This window comes from Thunnus albacares, chromosome 15 (assembly GCF_914725855.1).
Source record: "Thunnus albacares chromosome 15, fThuAlb1.1, whole genome shotgun sequence".
NCBI lineage: Eukaryota > Metazoa > Chordata > Actinopteri > Scombriformes > Scombridae > Thunnus > Thunnus albacares.
This window is the reverse complement of record NC_058120.1, coordinates 21,478,355-21,500,729: the sequence shown is the minus strand read 5'-3', so window position 1 is coordinate 21,500,729 and position 22,375 is coordinate 21,478,355. Positions and strand designations below refer to the sequence as shown.

At 41.4% G+C, this 22,375-nt stretch overlaps 1 protein-coding gene across 4 annotated transcripts in view; it reads right to left on the bottom strand.

Annotated features, from left to right (window-relative positions):
* Positions 1-22,375, bottom strand: part of slc25a21 (solute carrier family 25 member 21) — a 111,268-nt gene that overhangs the window by 36,910 nt on the left and 51,983 nt on the right. For 3 of the 4 annotated variants that reach the window (XM_044374207.1, XM_044374206.1, XM_044374208.1), the window contains one exon: positions 8,735-8,783. In XM_044374207.1, coding sequence (XP_044230142.1) covers positions 8,735-8,783 — 49 coding nt within the window. Of the gene's footprint in view, positions 1-8,734; positions 8,784-19,312; positions 19,583-22,375 lie in introns of those variants that run through there. The other variant, XM_044374209.1, reaches the window with a different exon arrangement.

Genomic DNA, 22,375 nt, shown 5'->3' with positions numbered 1-22,375 from the left:
GGGCAAGGCCAGGCCAATACTGAGACTCAGATGTTTTGAGCATTGCAAAACTTCCTTCTTGACTGATGGATCACTCTATATGTTAGAGTAGACTGTAGCTAATTTTGAAAGCCACTAATGCTCAAGTGGAGCAGATAGGTGGAAAAAATGAGTAGGCTTACTGACGTTTCCACTAAGTGGTTGCGTAACAGAAAGGATTTCTTGGGTGTTTGAGCTGGGGTCTCTTAACGTCTGCCAAACGCTGTTAACTGAAATTATGGTGCTAATGTTGGAGCAATAATTTGAATTATGGCATGATATAACAGCAAAAAATACTTTTCCTCGAGAACATTATGAACATATTTCTCCTGCAGACGTGCAAGAACTCCTCAAGAACTTTTCTTTAGCAAGAAAGAAATGTTTCACTATTTCAGTACAGGAGTTCATGGCCGGACGAAACCGAGAAAAAAAAAGAAGCAATGAAAAGATGACGGCAGGCCGGACGAGCTAGGTCAAGATAACTTGGCGACAGACTGGTCCATGCCAGCAATAGTAACAGCCACTTCGTATGTGAGGGAATGCTGCAGGATTTTGGAGACTCCCCTGACAGCAGGTAACCACTGGCTATAACACAGTGTGTTCCAGACAGAAGACAACTGCCCTGCGTGCCTCCAGAGAGAAACCTGAGAGTCACTATTGCTACACCGCACTGTCTTTTCTCAGAGAGGCCGCGGCACAGAAATCTGTTGCAGACGCCAACAAGCATGCTACAGATGAAGAAGATTTTTACGGAGGCTGCTATTGTTGCTTTAAAATGTTTCATTTCAGCTCCTCTATTTAAACTTTTGTAACTTGATAAGGTTTAGGTGTTTAGTGTCACTTATCTAAGACCAGAACCAGCTAATATTCTTTAGTGGAGGAAGATTAATCAGCTAGATGTAGAGGAACCATCACCCAAACATATCCACATATGTTTGGGATCCAAGTGAAAGACTACACTTCTGTTATCTTTCTCTGTCTTCTTTCTTCATTTAGCTTTCCTTTCAACATCTATCTTTCTCAGTCAAATACTACCATACTGTTCTCAACTGGTATTACTGGGTAAGAACTAAGGGATGAAGACTTAAGGCCAGTTCAGATAATAGCCACTTTTACTGGGCGCCAACCAGATTCTGTACCTGACCCACTTTTTTTTTAAGTGCAGCGCATTCCCATGAGTGACATGAAGCATTACGGATCCAGTCGGTGATACAGACCTTTGGGTCGTCGCAATGATGCAAATGTCTCAAAACATGGCTGAGATACAGAGGCGGTGGACCTCGGACTTTGAGGCAAACGATGAGGAATTACGGAGGAAGTGTACAGGGAGCCCTGTCGCGTGGTTCTCGTGCTGGTCTTTGCAATTCCGGTGTGTGCATCTCAAAATTTTGAAACGTCGAGGTCTGCAGGTGCGATGACTGCGTGCGGTGCTTTGGTGATGGTTGGTTTGTTGGTCTATGGTAACCTGGAACCAATCAGTTTCTCTTCTGTTTCCTTCCAAAATACACTGGAAACTAGATAGCCAACACCTTTCATGAGAACTTGTAATAAGGAAGTAGAAGTATACAACAATGAACATGCTATAATATGGGGATATTCATCCCTTGTGAAAGGTTTAACAAAGAGACATTACATGCAGCTTTTCCTGCTCTCTTCAACCTCAAGAGTTTGATGAAGTATGTAAACATTAATTGCTGCAGACGTTGTGCACATAGCCGCAGAGGAGACAGTGTACGGTTTGGTGCGGGGACCATGCTGAGCTCTAAAGTGTCTGTTGAACACTTCAAGCGCAGTTTATCACAACTGCCTTAACAAAGAGGAAGAGAATTGTGGCTGCGTTTTTAGGCACTATGTGAAACAACTGACCTCTCCGACCGCTGCAGCTTGGTCATCTTCTGTTCGAGTAGTTGTGCCAAAGCAACTATATTTTTTGGCTAGTTTAAAAGCGTCTTTACAAATGACTCAAAAGTGGAAAAAAAAAGGCTGCTGAAGTTTGAAAAGGAGCGATGGAGGCGGGACAAAGGATGTACAGACATGCATTTTGAGAGTCAGAAAAAAAGAGAGATGGGGCAGCAGGGGGGCAGCACTGTGGTTGCAGCACAGTCAGGGTCTAGTGAAATCAAAGCACACAATGCCTCCACTCTGTAATTAGTGTACTGGAATGTGAACCCCTTCACTGATAATGATTACAGGTGCCCCAGTACGACACACACTGACATGCACATCTGCTGTTTATGTGAACCTCTATCTATAGCTTAAATCTATAATTTAGTAATCCATTTGTGACTGCTGTGAGTTGCATCTCTTACATCTGTGAGTAACTGCAGCAACATCTGTCATGGCATTAAAAATAATGGGTTGGGTTCTTAAAGATTGTTTTTCTGGCATTTTGCCTTTATTAGATATTTGGCAGTAAAGGGTGACAAGAAATGGACGTTGCACGGTATGCACCATATACTGCCGGGACCCCCAGGATGCCCCGTTTTAAAAGGTCCCATATTTTACAATATTCCAGAAATATTAATTGCCAAATTGTCATGTTGGAATATGGCATACTTCTTTATGATGTTGTCAAGAGCATACAGGGAAACCATTTATTTTATTTTGTTAAAAACATATTGGCTAGGTGAAAGGGACAGTTCCTGATTTCAGCTCATGATGGGCTCTTTTGGGACTTGATGATGGGGGTCATTGGGTGAAATGAAGGGATACATAATATATACTCAAACATGCTCTTCTTTGAATGTATTTTATTTGTGAACCTTAACCCTTTATGTTTTTTCCCCTCAGACTCTTTGTTTTGTTTTCTCCTTTCAATTAAAAAAAAGTTTTACATACTGTAGAAAATCAGAATGAAACTGAAGCAAAAGCACCACATGCAGCCCCTCCTAGAGAAGGAACGTAGGAAGGTGGGTGTATATTTTAGACGATTCTGTAGAACCACAGATTACGTTCATGCTAATGTTGTTTTCCATCAACCATAAACATGTTTAAAACTCTCCCTTCTTGCAATAATTGTTCCTGGCAACTACGGTACGGTTAAGGTTAGTCAACTAAAACACTTTGTTAAGGGTTAGGGAAGGATCCCGTCACCTGCATGACAGTCAGACATAACATGCCCATCCACCACCTCAACAACCACAGCCTTTTTTCCTCTTCATTGCATATTGGGCACAACACGTTGACACAGAACGTTGGCAATGGATGTGAATCATGAGTTGCAAAACAATACATGAACATCATATGATTCATAGGGATACTGGGCTGCTGGGTAGGTAGAAACAATAGGTCAGTCTTACACATTATCATGTTATTTCAGTCTAGCCAAAAAAAAATAGGTGAGCCATTATTCACACAGTCAAGTCAAGTAAATGTATCTATATTGCTTTAAATCATAAATAAAGGGCTTTACAATCTGTCACCCTCTATCCTTAGACCCTTCAAATGGGATAAGGAACAACAGAGGAAGGAGATGGACAGACATCCAAAAGAAACGTGTACAAAATAGACCAAAATAACAATACTAAAGTTATAATAAGGACAATCAGAATGGCAATTCTATAGATCGATTGACATATATGGAAAAGATGGATCCAGGAGGACGTTGCTCAACTTCCAGGTGCCGCCAAACGGGTGACCTCCTCTTCACCGTAAATATCTGATAAGAGGGCAGATTACATATACACACACCAGAGGCTGAAACTCAAGGACAGCATTCACACATAGGGAGAGGACTAAGGCATCATCCAAGAGAGTATGACAGGAATGTAAAGGCATCATATTTAATCCTGCCAAATATGCTGCTCTGCTGTGCTCATGAAAAGACTTGCTCTACCTTTTTTACACTGGACTTGCAGCTCTCGCTCACGCCCGAGCACTGAAGCGATCCTCCATGCACGCGGCATGTGTTTAAGTTTACACTGTGAATAAAGTCTTGCCCTGCAGTCTAACAGCGCCAGGGGGATTAGGAGCCGGATTGACGACCGCTGACCTGCCTGCTTCTTTACAAGGCAAGATCAGCTATCAGGCTGCTGCTGCTTTGTGCCCTGCTGTTTGAGGGTTGTGTCAGGGATTCCTCCATAAGTGCACAGGGGTTCACCAAGCAGTTGGGGGCAAACAGAGGTGGAGGTGGGAGGGAGGGGGGGTGAAGCCTTTGGGCCATCCTCGGCGCTGTCACACGTCCCGCAAAAAGACTGGACGTCATCTGTCAAAGCCCTCATCAAAGATCACTTTCAAGCCCCCCAAGTGGGACACACTTTCATGCGTGCTGTGACCAAATGGAGGTAGTGTTGCCATGGATACTGCCGCGAGCAAGGGCCAGTACCAGGTTTTTCTAATCAGGCTTGAAACAGGCTCCTGGCAAGCTTCGAGGTTTGCAATGACTCTGACAGCCATGTCATACAACACAATTTACAGAACTGCATAATTCAATACAAATCTTCTAAAACACATGTACAACAGGGATTTAAAACAAAATATTGCATAATCGCTCGACAAACTACAAATTCAGAAGTAATGATGAAAGTTTAAACAACGCATTCCACATGATGTTGATGATGTTATATAATGAGGTTTATATTAACAGAAGTAGTGGCTGATTCAGCAAAAGTGCAAGTGAGACGGTTGCTGAAAAACTCAAACCACAGAGGACAGAATGCAAAAAAAAAGAGTTGAAATAAGAAGTCAGCAGTGGCATGTCAGCGGGGAGGAGCCACAAAGCTGGATGAAGAATCTTTATCTGGGAGAAAAAAAAAAAAGACTAGAAGCAAGAAGAAGGGAAGGAATAAGTATGGAAAGCAGGAAAGACAAGAACAGCGAGAAAGAAAGTGTGGGTGCAGAGGGAGAAAAGGGGCGGAGGGGAGTGGCTCCGTCAAGAGTTATTGCACGAAATACATCTTTGGGGCTCATTATGGCAAACACATCAGATCATGTGCACGCTGTGGAAACTGCAGGAAGTTCCTGGTGACAGGAGAAGTATTGCTCAGGCAGACACAGACATGAGGAAGGCGTGGCTTCGGTCTCCGGAGCGGAAGTTAAGGGGGTGATGGGAAGTTGCTTTCAGGAGAACAGTTGAGTATGTTTGCGCAATGCGCATGCATGTGTATAAGGGTGGAGCTCCATGTAACAGGATCTCAACATGAAGGGAAATCCGGGCTTCGTGCTACTCTCTAATGAGAGGGGGAACCTGATCAGAGTCAGATGGGGTGCCCCGAGCGCACAGCCCCCTGCAGAAAGTGCCGCCCGACACCCTTTGTTACCTCCAAGTGAGCTGAGACCAGCCCATGAACCATGTAACTAGGTGGTTTCCAGGTTAATGAAAAGCTGTAACTCCGGTCCCACTGTCTCTCTCTGCTAAACTGACGACTCACCTCCCTCCCCGCGCCGCACCCTTCATCTTCACCCCCACATTTCTGCCTATACCCACTGAGGGGGGGTCAGGGTCAGGGGCAATTAACTGTTTACTTTGTGTGAAGTATGCTACATTTACATTTTGGGCTAATTATTATCCAGAGTGACTCACAATGAGAAAAATGTCACATTTCTGGATTCACTTTTTGGATTTTATGTATTAAAAGCAACAAAGAACGACGGCCAGTTCGGTCTCAACTACAGATGTGAGATTATGTGTGTAATAAACCTTCAATAGTTCACGTTACACAACTCTTCTATTAAAACACAATGCTTTATTCTCTAAACGGCTTTGGCTATCTTGCCATCAGCCATCTTGATGACTTGTATTGAAGGTCAGGCTGGTCTGCAACACAATGTGTGTACATTCCCCATGTAATAACGATACTTTAAACAGGACATACGGTATGTAATAATGTCTTCATGATCCAGGTAGTAGCCAGAAATGTGGCCTTGTTGTTAGTGCTAAAACACTGTAATCGACAAAACAATGGAGGACAAAAAAACAACAACAAATTTGCTCATTTTAATAATCAAAATGAGTTTTGTATCAGCATAAATCTGGTTTGACACGACAAGTAATCTGAAGAAGTCATCTTGGGCTTGGGACGTTTGTGATGGGCATCTGTGTGGATTGTCTGAAATTTTATCAACTAAACAATAAATTAAAACAAAATAACCTACAGATAAATGGATAGCAAAAGTAATCATTAGTTCCAGTTCTACTAGTGGTAAATATTCTTTAACTGAAAGGTCAAAGGTTCAATTCAAACTAGGACCAATTCTATTAATAGCAATTTGTTTAGCCAAGGAATTCTTGGGGCAAGACACTGACCTCTATACCAGCTTGTTTCTTGCACAAAGATATGTAATACATCCATGTATTTCAGTCAAAACGGCCGATATTAATGTGTATGCATTTAAACAGCGATGAAAGAGGTTGTTAGTTACACTGATGGAGAGTGTGCTCTGCAGGAGACCCTCAGATGTAAGATAGATGTACTTGTTAGCAAAGGTGAGTAACAGGGGTCATGGCTTGACTGGTCAGTGAACACACGACGGGGAGTAAAAGCGAAACAACAAAGGCAAAAAGACACATTTAGAACCGGGACTTTCACTTTTAGGGCTCGTATCTAAAGCAAAGTGTGGGCTAGTCAAATATTTTTAAAATGCTATCTATCATTATCCAAAAGCGTGCTGACTGTACCACTCGGTATCTCTACTGATGATCTGAGATAATAATTTTGTCATAATTGACTTGCTTTCCTACTCCACTTTAAAAATATCTCATAAGTAGTCCGAAATTTTGCACCATCAATCATGTTAGAAGTTATGTGTCACCTTTTTTGAAATATCTCTGGAACACAGTTATTCATTTATCTGCCAAGCCGTCATCTTAGAAGATGAATCAGTATTTGTTTAAAAAGGGAAAAAAAAGGCTCCCAAACGGTCTTGACATTCTTTTGATTCATAGCTGCAGTATTTGGCTACTTGAGTGTTTCTACACCAACCGCTGTTGCTAATCCAAAATCTGCAATTCACCACCCCCTCAAAGAAAGAGTAGAAAGATAAACTCTCATTTGGAAAATAGGTAAATATTAGCTCCTGGGCAAGTACACATTTTGGCAAGTTTACCTTCAAAAAAAAAAAAAAAAAAAAAAAAAAAAAAGAGAGAGAGAAAGGGGAGAAAGAAAAAAAAAATCCCTTTGATTCTGAGTTGGTGGAAAAAAGTAAATTTACTCCAGTTGCCGATCAATTTGGACCGGTGGACATTAAAGCAGGAGCCGGTGCCTAATAAGAGCCATGCCTGAGAGAGAGAGAGAGAGAGAGAGAGAGAGAGAGCGCGGTGGTGGAGGTGTGTCTGTGTCTGACTCTCGGCTCCAAGGTTCCTGCTAATAGATTTCAGCTCCCTCAGTGTCCCAATTAGCTGGTATGTATGCTTGGTTTATGAATTCATGTGTGGATGTTAAGTGTGTGAACATGCATGTACAGTATGCATGAACGTCTCGATATCTATACGCGCGCATGTGTGTGTGTGTGTGTCTGCACGTATGTGTCATTTCGAGTAACGAGCAGCAACTCCTATAGTTTAGATTCTTGACATGGTTGCACGGCTCCTAATAAAAGATAAGAAAAAACATTTTATTTGTTTCTTGCACTTTCTTAAAAAAAAAAAAAAAAAAAAAAAGACTGAGCCAAGACCAAAAGGAATCAATTTACACGGCCCGTTTTTTCAGCAACAGAACGCCTATCAACATAAACACATGGCGACACAAACAGAAAACAAACAGATAAACCTGTCCAGTTTTAGAGCAGCTTTTACCACTTTTTAAGGAAGAGTGTTACAAAGAAAATAGTGAGTGCACTTTTAACCCTGACCCCGTGTGAGGACGGACAGGCGAGGCGCTCAAGACTTACCTGTAATAAACCCCCATACCTTCTACACGTGACCATAAATCACACTGTGTGCCTTCAAAGTATCAAATATCAACTAATACAACACCGCTCACCCTTAGCTTTTATCCCTGCGTTTCCTTCTCTGTGTTCTGGTGGTGGCATTGCCTTCAAAGTGTAACCATCTCACTTTTTTAAAAGGCACGCCGAGCAATTTATTTACCAAGAAACTGCTGCCGTAAATGACAGAAAAAGCAGTACAATTTACTGACAAGTAGTGAATGGGGCAGGGGGGCTAAGAACTAAGCCAGAGGTCTTGGCTGGGCCTGTGAAAGACTATAAAGCTTTAGTAGTAGCCCACGACCTGTTTATGGCAGGCTGAGACACTGTGGTGTGAGGCTCCTGATCACTCTGCAGCTCAAGACTGCTGCCACTCTTGCATAACACACAAACAGGAGATGGTAACGGAAAACATCCCATGAAACGCAGCGAAAGCTTTTAGTGGCATCTGATTTATTTTTTAAGTCCCCGTCATTTTCAAGAACCACAGGCCGAATAAAAGGATATGATTCAATTAAGTAATAAGGTAAAAAATTTGAAAACATAAAACATCTAACGTTAACATTGTGTGGGGAATGAATGGGTAAATGATGCATTTCATTTTCCACAAAATGTCTGAGGCTCTTGGCACCGGTGCCAGCTTGTGTGGAGAATGATTGCCAAGCTGGCCAGGCCCGCTGAGCTGAGTTGGGAAAAAAAAAAAAAAAAAAAAAAAAAAAGACCTGGTATGCTCGGGACTTCGCTACACAAACTCATGTACCCACACGAAGAAGATTTGAGGCAGATGTGAAGTGAAAAATCGCTTTCTTTAAAGCAGCAAGCAACAAGTTTTCAGGTTGAATGGGTGGCTTACCTCGTCTTCACCACATCGAGGGGATGCATCAAGCAGATCTCCACCAAACCTAGAGAGTAAAAAAAAAAAAAAAAAAAAAACAAACAGTCAGGGTAAGTCACTTTAATAACATGGACATTTAGGTGAATGCATGTTTTCAGTTTTCAGGAAAATTCCAGATGTTTCTATTAATAACAACCTTTAATGAAACAAGAGCCTCATTTATAGTTAAGGGGTATCGGCAAAGCTACGAAACCATCGGTTATCCTGGAAGCAGTGAATATTTAGACATTCATTCATACTGTGCATGCAATCGGTGGTGATTGTTGACAGTAAAGACAGTTACCACTCCACTGCAAACCCTCTGCTCAGCGCAACTGCTGCTCTCTATTGCAATGAATGCATGAACGAAAACATGTAAGTAATAGTAGTAAGAGACGAGGCGAAATAAGAAGTTACCTGGATATAACTCCAGTAGTATAAGTATGTGTGTAGCCCACTGTTGCTCTTTATTACTAAGTCCCCCCGGGGAATGTAATTAAAGCACAGTATTGTTTGATCCTGTACGATATATCACGGTGTATCACGGTGTTGCAGTGGTACCATCAACGAGTAAAATCTGACACTGAGCTAAAAACTAAAACCCAACGCTGTAGGTATCTACTGCGGTTGTCCCGTTGCGTCGACCGTAATTCCAGTTTAAGTTGACGGACAGAAAGTAAAGAACATAGAGAAACTGTTTAAAGTCACTTCTTAAGCAAGAATGCTGAACAGACGCTGGTTCCAGCTTCTCACATGTGAGGATTTGCTGCTTTTCTCTGGTTTATATCACTGTAAATTGAATACATTTGGAGTTTTGATTGTAGGTCAGACAAAACAAGCAATATTAACATTTTTTTTTGACATCATTAGTTATATTTTTATTTAATTATTAAATGATTACACCGACAATTAATCAACGAAGGAATCCATAATGCAAATAATAATTACTTGCAGCCATACGAGGCTCGCTGGTTTGCTGCTTTCCACTCTTTTCTTTTGACAGTACGCACATTACACTGTCGCTGTACACCAGGAAGTTCTACCACACGCACCCAATGTGAACTTGTATCTGTTAAAGCCCCGGAGGATCAGATAGCACCATAAATCTGATCTTGTCCGTCAGTCGTCACAGTTCACCTTAAAATAATCTGTTAAGAAGGTTGCCTGACTGCTAACCGGGGCAAAAGTCACTGGATAATTTGTCCGTGTCATCTTTTTCCTTTCCATTCATTTGAAAGCCGTACGCAAGGCTGAAGACTTGTTGCTGCTACCAGATGGTTTTGACAGACAGCCAGTGCCAGCCAACCCTTTCAAAAGGAACCTAATCACCACTCTGATTATCACCCCGCCTAATTTAAACACCAACTACCTCAAGAAGTCTTGGTGTTTTGAGCCTTGTGCCATCTTTGCAAGAACATATGTCTGAATGAGTGGTCCAATGAGTCTTCTTTCCAAAAATCCCTGTGAGCGACTATAATTCTCCACATTTTGCAGGGCTGAAGCCACCAATCATATCATCCATGCAAACCCAGTACATCGGTAATGTGCCAGCAGCTGGAGAATCAATGCAGCCCGAGTGATCAGTGAGGGACTCTGAGGTTTCACACACACGCTAACTATGTGCATCTGTGTTGAAAAGCCACTGCTTTGGCACGGAGGCCTTCTGACTCAATCAGGTTTTTATTTTTTAACTCACGATTCTCACTACATCCCTTTACTGGTTCTCTGAGGGCTTCCCCTACAGATTCCACCGTGTGTGTACACAGCTGCTGTGCAATATGGGCTCCTTCTAATTTGCTCAATTAAACATATTGTCTATAAAAGAGTGTGTCTTCTGGGGTTTTTCCAGGGAAGTAATTATCAAGTGAAATACCACAGAAAAAAATGACTTTTTCTACAGTTGCATGCATCTTAATTTACGAATGGGAGAATGAAGAACTATTGAACCGAGCTACTGGCGGGTAAGAGTCAAACAAAATTCCATCTGTCACGGCTCAGTTGACCTGACTATGGTTGTTAATGATACTGCCCTGAAAACAACTACATTGGACAAATCATTTTCAGGCCTCGCTATTAATAGGCCTGCAGTGAAGGTAAAAGCACATCAGATCTTTCATCAGGTAATCAGATTTCGTGATGAAACCAAACCTGCCTGCCTGCTCGATCAGCTTGTACAAACACAAAGATGCTGGAAGTGACCGAACATGTCTTAACAGGTGATCTGGTGAAAGGAGAACAGAGCCTGGGAAAAGAAGAGCTTCTGATACGGTCTTGACCTGAAAAGTGCCCTGAGATAACTTTTGTTATGATTAGGCGCTATATAAATAAAACTGAATTGAATTGAACTGCAATCCCATCCAAAAAGTGCACTACAGCAGTGCACTGCTACTGCAAATCTCAAAAATCTTCTTGCACACAAAACTTGCATGTTAGGCTTTGCTGCATCTGGAGGGTATGTGGGAGCTAATTCATTAGCAAGTAGCAATTAGTAAAAAACTTCAAGTTAGTAACTGTTTGCACATTTTATCATTTCTCCTGATCTGGTTTTTCAAAGAACTACAGGCTACAATATGAACTCAAACAGTATCTTCGTAACAAAATTTGTGACTGAATCTGAAAGCCAATATTTCCCAGCAAACATGATCAGTTATTAATTTTCCCTCTATCTTCAATCGCAGCATAAGTAGTAGCCTTTAGCCATTGGCTGTGCTCTCAAAAAGTCAGCACAGCTCAGGTCAAAGGTCAACAAAGTTGAACTTTAAGTACAATTAGCGACTAATGATTATTTTCATTATCGATTCATTTGCTGATTATTTTCTTGGTCAATCATCTTGTTTATAAAATGTCAGAAAACAGTGAAAAATGTCTTTTAGACGGTGAAGTCGTCAAATGTTTTTTGTCCCATCAACAGTCAAAAATCCAAAGAAATACAGTTTACTGTTATGTATGACACCAAAAAGCTTCAAATCCTCAAATTCAAAATGACTAAAACGATAAGTCGACTACCAAAATAGCTGCCAATTAATTTTCAGTCAATTGACTAATCAACTCTTTGCTGCAGCTCTAGAAACAACCCTATAGCACAGATATCAGCACAGCACTGTTACAACATATGCAGGAGGTGCACAAAAGCTGTTTTCTGTGATAATGTGAATATTGCATGTGAGTATGTCATAAATTATTACCTGTACTGTAGCTAAGAGGCACTAAATCTTCTTTATATGGGTAAAGTAGGTGTGTTTTTACAGTTATAGAGTTGTAGAATAATCCAGATACTACACTGCAGATACAGAGAGGTAGGACTAGGAATCAACAGCAGCAGCAGAAAACCCTTTAGTGTGTTTTTAGAGTTGCACTTAAACTGAACTAGACTGTTTTTGATTATCACAAAAGTTGAGTATGCTTTTCCATCATCAACTAACTGAAAAAACACATGAAATCTCTTCAATAATAACCCCGAAAAGGAGAGCGTTGCTATTTGTCCCTGCCAGTGACCAGAGCGACTGTGCACATCTGCATACTGCAAACTACTTCGGGCCTCATCGTAAACCTCATATTACAGGAACTCTAAAGAATACAGGTTTCTAAATGCTTCATTAACTTAGAAAGGTAACATTAGTTAACACTCTTTACTAATTAGCAGGCCAGCCCCACTGTGAAATTCAGATTCGGTGATTAGTTCAGCGTGTTGAAGGGCGGTCAGCGTGACGCACTATGGACTAGTGTCTTTACGGCTGCATGCTGTATCTCCAAGATGGCAGTTGCAGAAGAATTAAGTGATGACAAGCATGAATGCAAAACCGGGTCGTGTTTATTTGAGCGTCTGTCTAACGCCCTCGCAGACGAGACACCTGAAGAACAGCTGATGGCAGATGAATGGACAAGCTGTAGACGTTTGAAGAAAAAACTAAAATTTGCACAACCATAATCCTAAACTGACCTTTGTATGACATACTGCACACAGTAGTGCGAAACAGCAGGTTTACCACACCTTATAACTTAGAAATATTCTAAAAAAAAATCAATATATATGTCGTATACTTCCTATGCTTACATATCTATCAACTGAAACTGACGCTATCTGTTAATTGTGAATAGTTGACCTTCAAACAGCCTTGGATATTGTACCAATGTGTGATGATTAAAGCAATTAATGAGCACTTGAGATGTTGTTTTTGGTGTTTAGTTACTACTACTTTAAGCTCCCTCTATGTCCCAGAATGACTTTTGACAACTCCCAGTCAGAACTGTTCTCTGTGTTGTATCTTTAGAGCTGAAAATAGCAACAGGGAATGTTTTTCTAGGGGAATCAAGAGGGAACAATGCTATGGTGTGCCCTGTCACTCAAACTACAGAAAAAAAAAAAAAAACTGAAGAAGAGGGCGTTGTATTCAACTAATGACAGATACACAAAAGATGCAACCCGTCATTGCACTACGTTTTAATCCGTTGGGGTTATTATTAGTGGCGTAATTAACCGCTGATATTTAGAGAGCGGTATTATTTTCCACTCAAGCAGGAAATGTTGGATAGTTTAATCATCCATTAAGCCTTCTTTGGATTCAAGTCTGATGGTGACATGTCATGTGTCTTTGCGTAAAGGCCTTAGGACACAAAATATGTAGTTTCCTCCACACCACTAAGAGGCAGCTTCTTGCTCCACCAGGCCCCAGTGCATCATGCTCGTCTACCCCAGCTGTCAGCACGTACTACTGTTTAATCATAGAGCCCGCCAGTAGTGAACCCACACACTCTTGGGAGCACTTCACACTCCTTCATAGCCTCCGATGCACAATCACTGAGCATGGTGAGGGCAAACTCAGAGGATGATGCTGCTGAATTTCTCGGTTCGGTTTCCCCTCCGCTCTGCCCGTGTGTGGCTGAAAACTTCTCCTGCAAGGCGCCCACCTCCTACAGCTGTGCGGAGGGGCGTAATGTTACAGTGACCTGCCATCTGGTTGACGTTTATGGCTTTGCTACGCATCAGTGGGTGACATATTGAGAGATTCCATTATTTGAAGGTTCTTTTGTTTCGGAGCCACAATAGTCCTGACAGGGCTTGTCATCTAGCGCCCTGCAAACACATACACACACACACACATACATACACATTCAGTTAGGCATAAGTGCTAATAGCAAAGGAGTGTCTGGAGCACAGCCATTAGGACAAACTCTTACATATACACTACAAGTCTCCTATTTGCAACAAATGCATTCTACGCCAAGACGAGGCGTAAAAGGTTAAGTGTGCAGTGGAAAATAAGAGCTGCAAGAATACAGTGAGATATTACACTGATTTTAAACTGTGACAACATATAGTTTTGATTCAGCGCCTGGTTTTCTTATTGGTCTGAGCTAACGTCATATGCAGAATTTAACAGCCGTGGAATTTGGCTTTTGTTTCGAGTATCGGATAAGAAGACCATATGGCAGAAACAATGAGGCAGAGCGCGTTAAAAAAAACTGCTGCATCATCCACATTCAGCTGGAGCGATGTGACTCTGGGGTTCGTGCGGACGACGACGCAGTAGGTCTCCGGGAAGGACCCAACAAGTAGATTCACTGGTAGCACTGGTATTGCCACCACTGTATTGGCCAGACATTCCAGGTCGCCTGATAACTTGTCTTCCAGAGAGAGAAGATCATACATCATTGCAGATGAGATGATTATCTGAGTTGGTTTTGGCTCGGGAATGCACGCAGTTTTGCTCCCACGCAAAAGTGAGAAAGAAAAACAATAGTGCGCCAGGGAGCGATTGCTCAACGGGTGCAGGTGTCATCCATCATGCCGAGACACACAGTGAATGACTAATTCCTAGCAGCCACAGGGAGAAGGTCACTGCCACAGGAAGCACAACTCCCCCAGTTAAATGGACTAATACATGAGAGACATACTGGTCATTCATTTCACACGCATACTTGACCCACTGAAAGCTACAATCTTCAGCTCTTGCATGTGTTTGTAATAGTTTCTTAATTACACATAAAATAATGGAAAGTTTTCTTAAAAACACGAGGTAGCCACTGTTTGAAAGTCATACTAGAGAGGGGAGATTCCTTTTTGTCCTTGATTGACAAAACCACCAGCATAAAAAACATAAAGTAGATGACAGAGAAATGGTTTGTTAAAACTTATTAAAACTGATGTGTTATAGAAATAAACATACATGTTGCTAATTGTTTTACAAAAAAGAAATGTAACTACATGATACATTTCTTGGTTCATTGAGAGCCAAGGCAGAAAATCACAGTTGGTCCTGCGGTTTGAAGGCTGAGATGAGGCGTACTGTAAAAGTGTCATGATGACAGAGTTTCACCTCACAGGCCCACTCTGGTTTTGACAGCACTCCTGACTGAACCTGCAGGTGATATCTCGTGCCTCCATGTCCTCCATTAATACTTTTCAAAACACATCGGATCTGGAATGCTAAACAAACCCTGAGAGCTGCTGCTCCCCCCCCCCCCCCCCTACAATTTGTCATCTGCAGTAACAAAAGCCAATGTGATATCCATCAGCGACCAGGCCGGGTGCTCTGATATAGAAACTCTGATTAATCTCAGCTTCTTTTTAATGTTCTGGCAGAAAAAAGAGGGGAAAGAATGAAGAATGTCATGGCGATAAATAAAAAAAGATGCCCAGGGTGAGATTATGAACTCCAGGGAGTTACCATATAAACGACCAATAACAGATAGAAGAGGTAGAAATGATTTATGTTTTTTTGATTGCAAAGGATATATATAGCTTTATATTGCATGCATTGCTTTGATTGTAGCTGTGCTGATCTTTCATTACATACAATTAGAGCCTTGTCTACATTTTTCTTTATTATGTTATTTTATTAAAATACAAACATAATATGACAGATGACAATAAATTTGCACCATATCTGTAAGAAAACACTTACAGTTGGCATAAAACAAGGTAAATCAGGGAAGCGGATGAAATAAATGTGACATAAAAGGTGCTCAAATATCATGAGGCCTGCTTCGGTCAGGCTAATAAACTACAGTTACTACCAAGTGCCTAAACTGTTTTTAAAGCAAACCGCTGGAGTAACTATTCCAAACTGATCACATTAAAAATGAAATGAATTATAAACCATTTTCATACAATAAAGGCAAAACCAATCCGTCATGAAATAATAATCACCTCATGTGGAGGGGGGAGGAATGCCATATCATAGATTACTTGCATGTACATTCCTATATGGCAATTAAAGAAAGAAAAGTAAAGAAATTACATTTGCGCAGAAAGGAAACATTACAAAAAGTGATTTATGCTGCTCTGAATGGCTTGTGGAATCGTCTCGTGGTGGATGAATCCGTTCTCAGCAAATTAGTGTGGAAACAATAATAATCAAACCGGCAGGGAAAGAAAAAAAAACAACACATTATATTAACTCCATCTCAAACCAAACACTAGTGTAGAGGAACTGATTATGTAGGAATTTACATATTTTAAAAAAACAAGACCGTATAATGTCTCAGGACATCTGGAAGAGAGACAGAGAGAGCGAGAGGGAGAGAGAGAGAGAGAGAGAGAGAGCGCTATTAATCACAGATATCACCAATCAGACTTCCTGTCTCGGGAGTGCAGGAGCGTCCTGGGTTAACTCCCCAAACAGCCCCTAATTCTGCACTTGAAAAAGCTCAACAGGTGCTTAGAAAAACAAGCGAGGTCTTCTCCAATGACAGTGGGGGATTTTTTAAACTGAGGGCCCCTCGAGCGAGCATCCCGGCATTCCGCGGGCCTTTCCTCGGCTACTGGTACTTTATCTGTTATCGCCTCCGAGGGGCGAAACGATGTGCGTTTCCACATGACAAGTAGGCCTCAAAGTAAATAAGTAAAAACTCAGTCTGGGTCTTTTTTTTATTATTATTCTTTAATATGTGAATTAAAACAGCCATATTATTTTACTTACAAATCATTTATTTTAATATCTGTGATTTCTCAAAAAAAAAAATACCCCACTCCAACTTGATAAAATAAAATTAGTTTCATCGGGCAATTTTTGAGGCATCCACCACTGAACCACCATGTCAAAACAATACCAAAAAAACAAAAAACTAAGAGCCTTTACATAAAAATAAAAGTCATTGATTCTATGACAGGTTTTCAACTATTTTCCTGCTTAAGTAATTTTACGTTTCTACTTAAACCTGTAGTACAGAGCTTTTGTCTCCCCCTTCTGGCGTTGATAGTAAACAGTTGAACAGTCGAGTTAGCTAAGGGTTAAACCAAAAGTTAACCGGCTTAGCCAACCAATCACTGCTGATTGACGTAAAACGCATCACTAAGACACGCTAGCGCGGGAAAGTCGCCACAGACACCGGATTTAAAAACTTTGCGTAATGTGAAATACAGAGAGATTTATCTGGCAGTGATCGGCATAATCAGCATTGTGTGAGCTTATTTTGGGGAAGGGCTTGAATGTAACACACGTTCATTTATATGTAAAAGTCCCCAAACTCCAGCTTTAAAGCTTCTGAAAACATGTGAATAAGTGTAAACTTGGTCATGCCATACAATGCTATTTGAATCCTCCACCATGCTAAATAGAAAGAAGTCTAACAAAGACAACTCTTCCTGAGTGCATCCTGAATAAAAGTCTGTTTAACTTCACCTGACCCTTACTGTTATTTTCCTAACAGTTGGACAACACCCTAAAAACATAAAGCTCCCTCTTTTATTTCTTTATTTTACATCCTTTCCAAAACAGCTACTTAGACAAATAAAGAAATGTGATAATAACGCTGATAGATATGGACTATTACAGTAACCAATATCCCGTTTGTAAATGATTTATTGATTTTTCAGCTGCTGTCTCCCGTTTAGATTGATCGTTCTGCGTCATGGTGCATTTTTCCCCACTGGGTATGCACGGAGACAGCTCGGGTATGTCCCTGTCTGTCAAACTTCAGATGAACTCTGTGATATTGCTGGAAGTGTACAGGTGTGTGTGTCTGTGTGATGTGTGTGTGCTGCTGATTGGGTCAGACCTGCGCTGCCTGGGCTGACGGGCTAATGATAAGGTAGTGACAGATTGACAGACAGACCGTGCCGGCAGTCCCCCCACTCCCCCTCCCCTCCATTACTGTCACTGGTTTCTTGACACCTGTGGTCATGGGTTTTTTTTTTTTTTTTAAATACACGATCATCTGATGCAAATAGCTGCTCCAGCAGCACGGAAGCGGGAGACAGGAGGTGAAGAAAAGAGGACAAAATGGATGCAAAACCTGGTTTAACTGATGTTTGAGAGGAAGTGCTCCGTGTCATCTCGGCCTGATTCTTTCACGCGGATCGCTTTTTAAACAAATTGTTTCCAACTACTGCAGCGACACCTGACACCATCTAAATAAACTGTAGTAATACTGTAACAAAGCTTTAGAGGGATTGTCACATACACATATCAACACAACATGCAGTTAGAAAGCCTTCAGGAGATTTTAAGAATAGCTGCTACAATTAGGTCACTATAAACCAGTGGTTGGAGGTCTGGAGCCCATATAAAGGGTGGCAAATCAAAATCTAAATTCTGCCAAAATCATGTTTATTTTTCAGTCTGTTCTCTAATCTTAGGTTCTTTCTTGTGAAATATTGTGCATTTTCCTCCGCGGGGGCCTCATTTATAAAACGGATGAAACACAAAGTGCTTACACACAAAACTATTCTAATTTATTTCCCTTTACAAACCCCAATCAACTAGAAATTTGGCGCACGTGAGCGAGCTTCTAGTCCCGCCCTTTTAACGCCAATAGCTGCCTATAAATAGTCAGTGAAACGCCCCTAATTAATATTAATCCATATTGACTGCATGACCACAATGATGGCAAATTCAGACAGAAAGGCTAAAAAAATAAATGTCACTCGGTGTGAAACTGAAGTTCTTGTCGGGGAGGTTGAAGCAAGAAAGCGGATATTGTTTGGTGGACACAGTGCGGGCATTACAAATGCCAAAAAGGCTTCAGAGTGACAGCATGTGGCGAGCACAGTGACTGCTGCTGGCTCAGGAGGTCGGACCCTCTCTGAAATAAAAAAGAAGTGATCCGACCAAAAAGTAGAAGCCAAAAGGCAAAAATAGCTTGACACAGACAGAGTGTTTGTGTCACGGGTGGGGGGAAAGGGGACACCGGAGCTCAACCTCTCTTGATGAGCGACTTGCAGGACTAATAGGAGAACCCCTGCTGAGTGGAGTAGTGACGGGGGTGGAGGGGGGACAGAGTCGTGGAGTTTGTATTCCCTCGTTTGAAAAGAGAGTAAACCAGATGCATTCAAATTGTGTTTAAACATTTATTTACACAAACAAAAGAGACATTTTATATTGTTTTCAGTCGCTGCGTGTTCCAGCTGAGCGGGAGCTGAGCGCACCAAGCCCCGGCGTCTCCACTGCACCTCGTGCGTCTCGACCCTCCAGCGGCCGCGTCCTCACAGATGCAGACCCAAACGCAAAGAGACACCATCCACTCAACGAGGTCGAGGAGTAAAAATAAATAATATTTGTTTTATGTGACATAAGCTGTACACTGAGCTATATAAATAGTGTTGTTTTTCCATACCTTGTGTTTTTACAAGCGAGGCATCACATCCACACGCTGGCACGCGGCAGCGGCATTTGGCTGAAATGTGTGGGAATAGGGATCGAGGCCAACACAACCAACAGCGTCAGGAGGTAACATTATGTAGCACAGCACACGCCCTCACAATTTCGCGAACCTTTAACGGGCTTGTATAAAAGTTTTCCGCTTGTGCAACGTCATCTGCCCTTCAGACAGCCGATGGTGCGCTCCACAACAGCGCGTGCCTGGCAATGACGCAACAAATTGTAGTTTCTCTCCTCTAGGCTTTGTGGGTTAAAGAAAGGGAAGCAGTGAGCAGCTAACGCTTGAAGGGATATTCACTGTCGCCTACATGAATGGGTTAGGCAATGCAGTAGAGAAATATTTCAATTGATTTAGAATTTCTATATCGATCATCCGTAGCTACAAACCAGCCATCACGTGCAGCTCTGACTGCAAGTCTGGGTTGACACAGGCCACCGAGCCTCTACAGTAATAAGTGCCATGTCCGCATTACATATGATTTGGACATTAATCAAATGAAAATGCTTTCGATCAATGAAAAGCAATTCATTCTCTCTCAGTGCCCTAATAGAAACATGAGTGCAGTCAATAGCACCGATTACATTTGGGAAACCGGAGATTGCTGCAAATAGCGCTTTTTTTATTTGCCTGTTCACCCACCGTGTAAGGAAACCTTCAGATGCGTCAAAGCAATTATACCTCCTAACAGGTCTGGCATAACACGGCTAAAGGTTGGCTGAGAGATCCCTGACCTGCCTGCCAAATCCCTTTGAAGAGTGCCGGTTGCCAGACATCCGCGGGTTTTTCAGGACTTGAAGTGGGACTGGCACGGCTTGGTTTCTGCGGGTGCTTCTCTGTGAAGCTGGGCCCAATACAGCACAGAGATCCAAGAGAACAGCTCTTGGGTTTCGGAACAGGCTCATAAGCCACTCATCATCATTGGACAGTAATCTTTGCTGGTCTCCGAAAAATTCGCTCTGTCCGACCGTCTTCCATTCGCCAAATCTTCCGTCAGTGCCAAAGCAGCCATTATGTATCATAACGCATTTTTAATTACATGCATTTTTATACCCATTTGAGTGTATCTGAAAACTACCCAACTGTATAACACCTTCAGGTGATAATATATGAAACTATACACTCATCTGCACGACTGAGGCATCGAAAACGCCATCAGTTTAAAGTAATTTGTCCTACTGTTCACCTTATCAATTATGAGAGTAAATATGAGAATAAACATGCAAGTATTGTTTAATAATTACAGATCCAATGAAATATGTTTCCTGATTAAACTGTACAACATATCTGAGGGGTTCTTCTGCAACAACAGATATCTCCGTTTGTATTTATGATCCTGCATTATGTTTGTTGTGTGCGTGCATTCAAGGGAGTATCAATCAAACAGGTGTTTGTTTATTCATTTTAAGAATGGCTTTTATCTGTTTATGCAAACAAACTCTTCATATATAATACGTGAGAGGTAATATTTCGATTTATTTTACACAATGGTATCAATTCAAACCGTTTTTTCGAGTTTCATCCTTCTGCCATCGGAGTCGCAGTTTCTCATTTTTCCAGTTCACGTGCGTACGCGCAGGTCAGAGTCTCCGCGGAAAGACCGCACATGTTTGTTTTTCATAAATCTCCTTCTCGCCTTCTTTTGTGCCTACGCAACGTTTATAAATGAGACCTCAGGCCTCTAAAAAAAGATTCAAATCCAACCTGGGAATCACTCCTGCGTGTTAGAGACACGCACCTGTGAGGAGCGGAGTCTAAAACATAGATTTCTTAGAGTTTACGAGTAAAAAGGTCAGAAATGAAAGCTATAAACACACGACTGAGTATGACACACACTGTAGTACATTAAAATGAATTCATACGGTGATTTCTTAAGTTCACACATCAATAACTTAGATTTTCTATGTGAAATACTGAAAAGATGGGAAGAGACAAGGCCATAAAGGATTTTAGAAATACTGAGGTTATGAGTTTCCCCCCACACCCCCACCCTGAATCCCCTTCAAAAGTCTTTGGTCAGACACCAAGACTAAAAAAAATAATGTTCAACCATTCAATTACATTTTCTGTAAATCCATTTTCCAAAGTCTTCCTCCACACTGGCCAGGGATAATATTGGGATGGGGAAATACTGAAGCATTTATTTAATTGAATACATTTAAATGTAGCCTTGAATTATGAAATTTTCAGAATGTAACTTCCACTGGACTGCTAAAACTCTAAATTGCCAAAAAAACAAACAAACAAGCAAACAAAAAACCCCCCCCAGAGACCTTCGTGATCTCTATATGGTCTGTGCAGCCCTGCAAGACAGAGATCTTCAAACACAGCTGTCAGTTCATAAACAAAAAGGTATAGGACATGACATTAAACCCTCATATTTTGTCTCTATGTAAACACTGTAGGAATATTATACTGATTATTCAGACAGCTTCAGATTCACAGCCATTTATCTTAGATATTATCCAACTGCCAACGAGCCCATCATAACATTTCCCAAATCAGCAGCTGAAGACCATGTAACTCTTTAATTCAAATATAAACATACAAATCACCAAAATTGGCATTAAGACATTTTCTCCTGACAACACTGCAGTGCTAAACGACTTTACTCCGCTGCCAAAACCTCCTTGTGTACTTTCCCTAAAACTCACCTGTCTTCGCCATTTCATCAAACCTCCACACATGCCTACAGGACAAATCTAGTCTGAAAACCACACAAGCACAAACTCCTTGGCTTTTGGCACCCAGGCTTTGCTAACCAGACTGTAATTACACGCACTTTATATTAAAAAAAAAAGCATAAATGGCCGCATTGCAACATAATTAAAATGTTTATCAAAAGTGACAGAGCGGTTTTTTTTTAATTGTAATTTACGACATAAAGATCTGTCAAGGCAGCAGACAGATCTCACTTTAAATCCAGTCAAGTGTAGTGGAGGATTACAAGTAACCAAAACAAGAAGAAAACACAAACAGTCCATCACGACACCAAACTCTTCTCTACTGCTATCTTTCTTT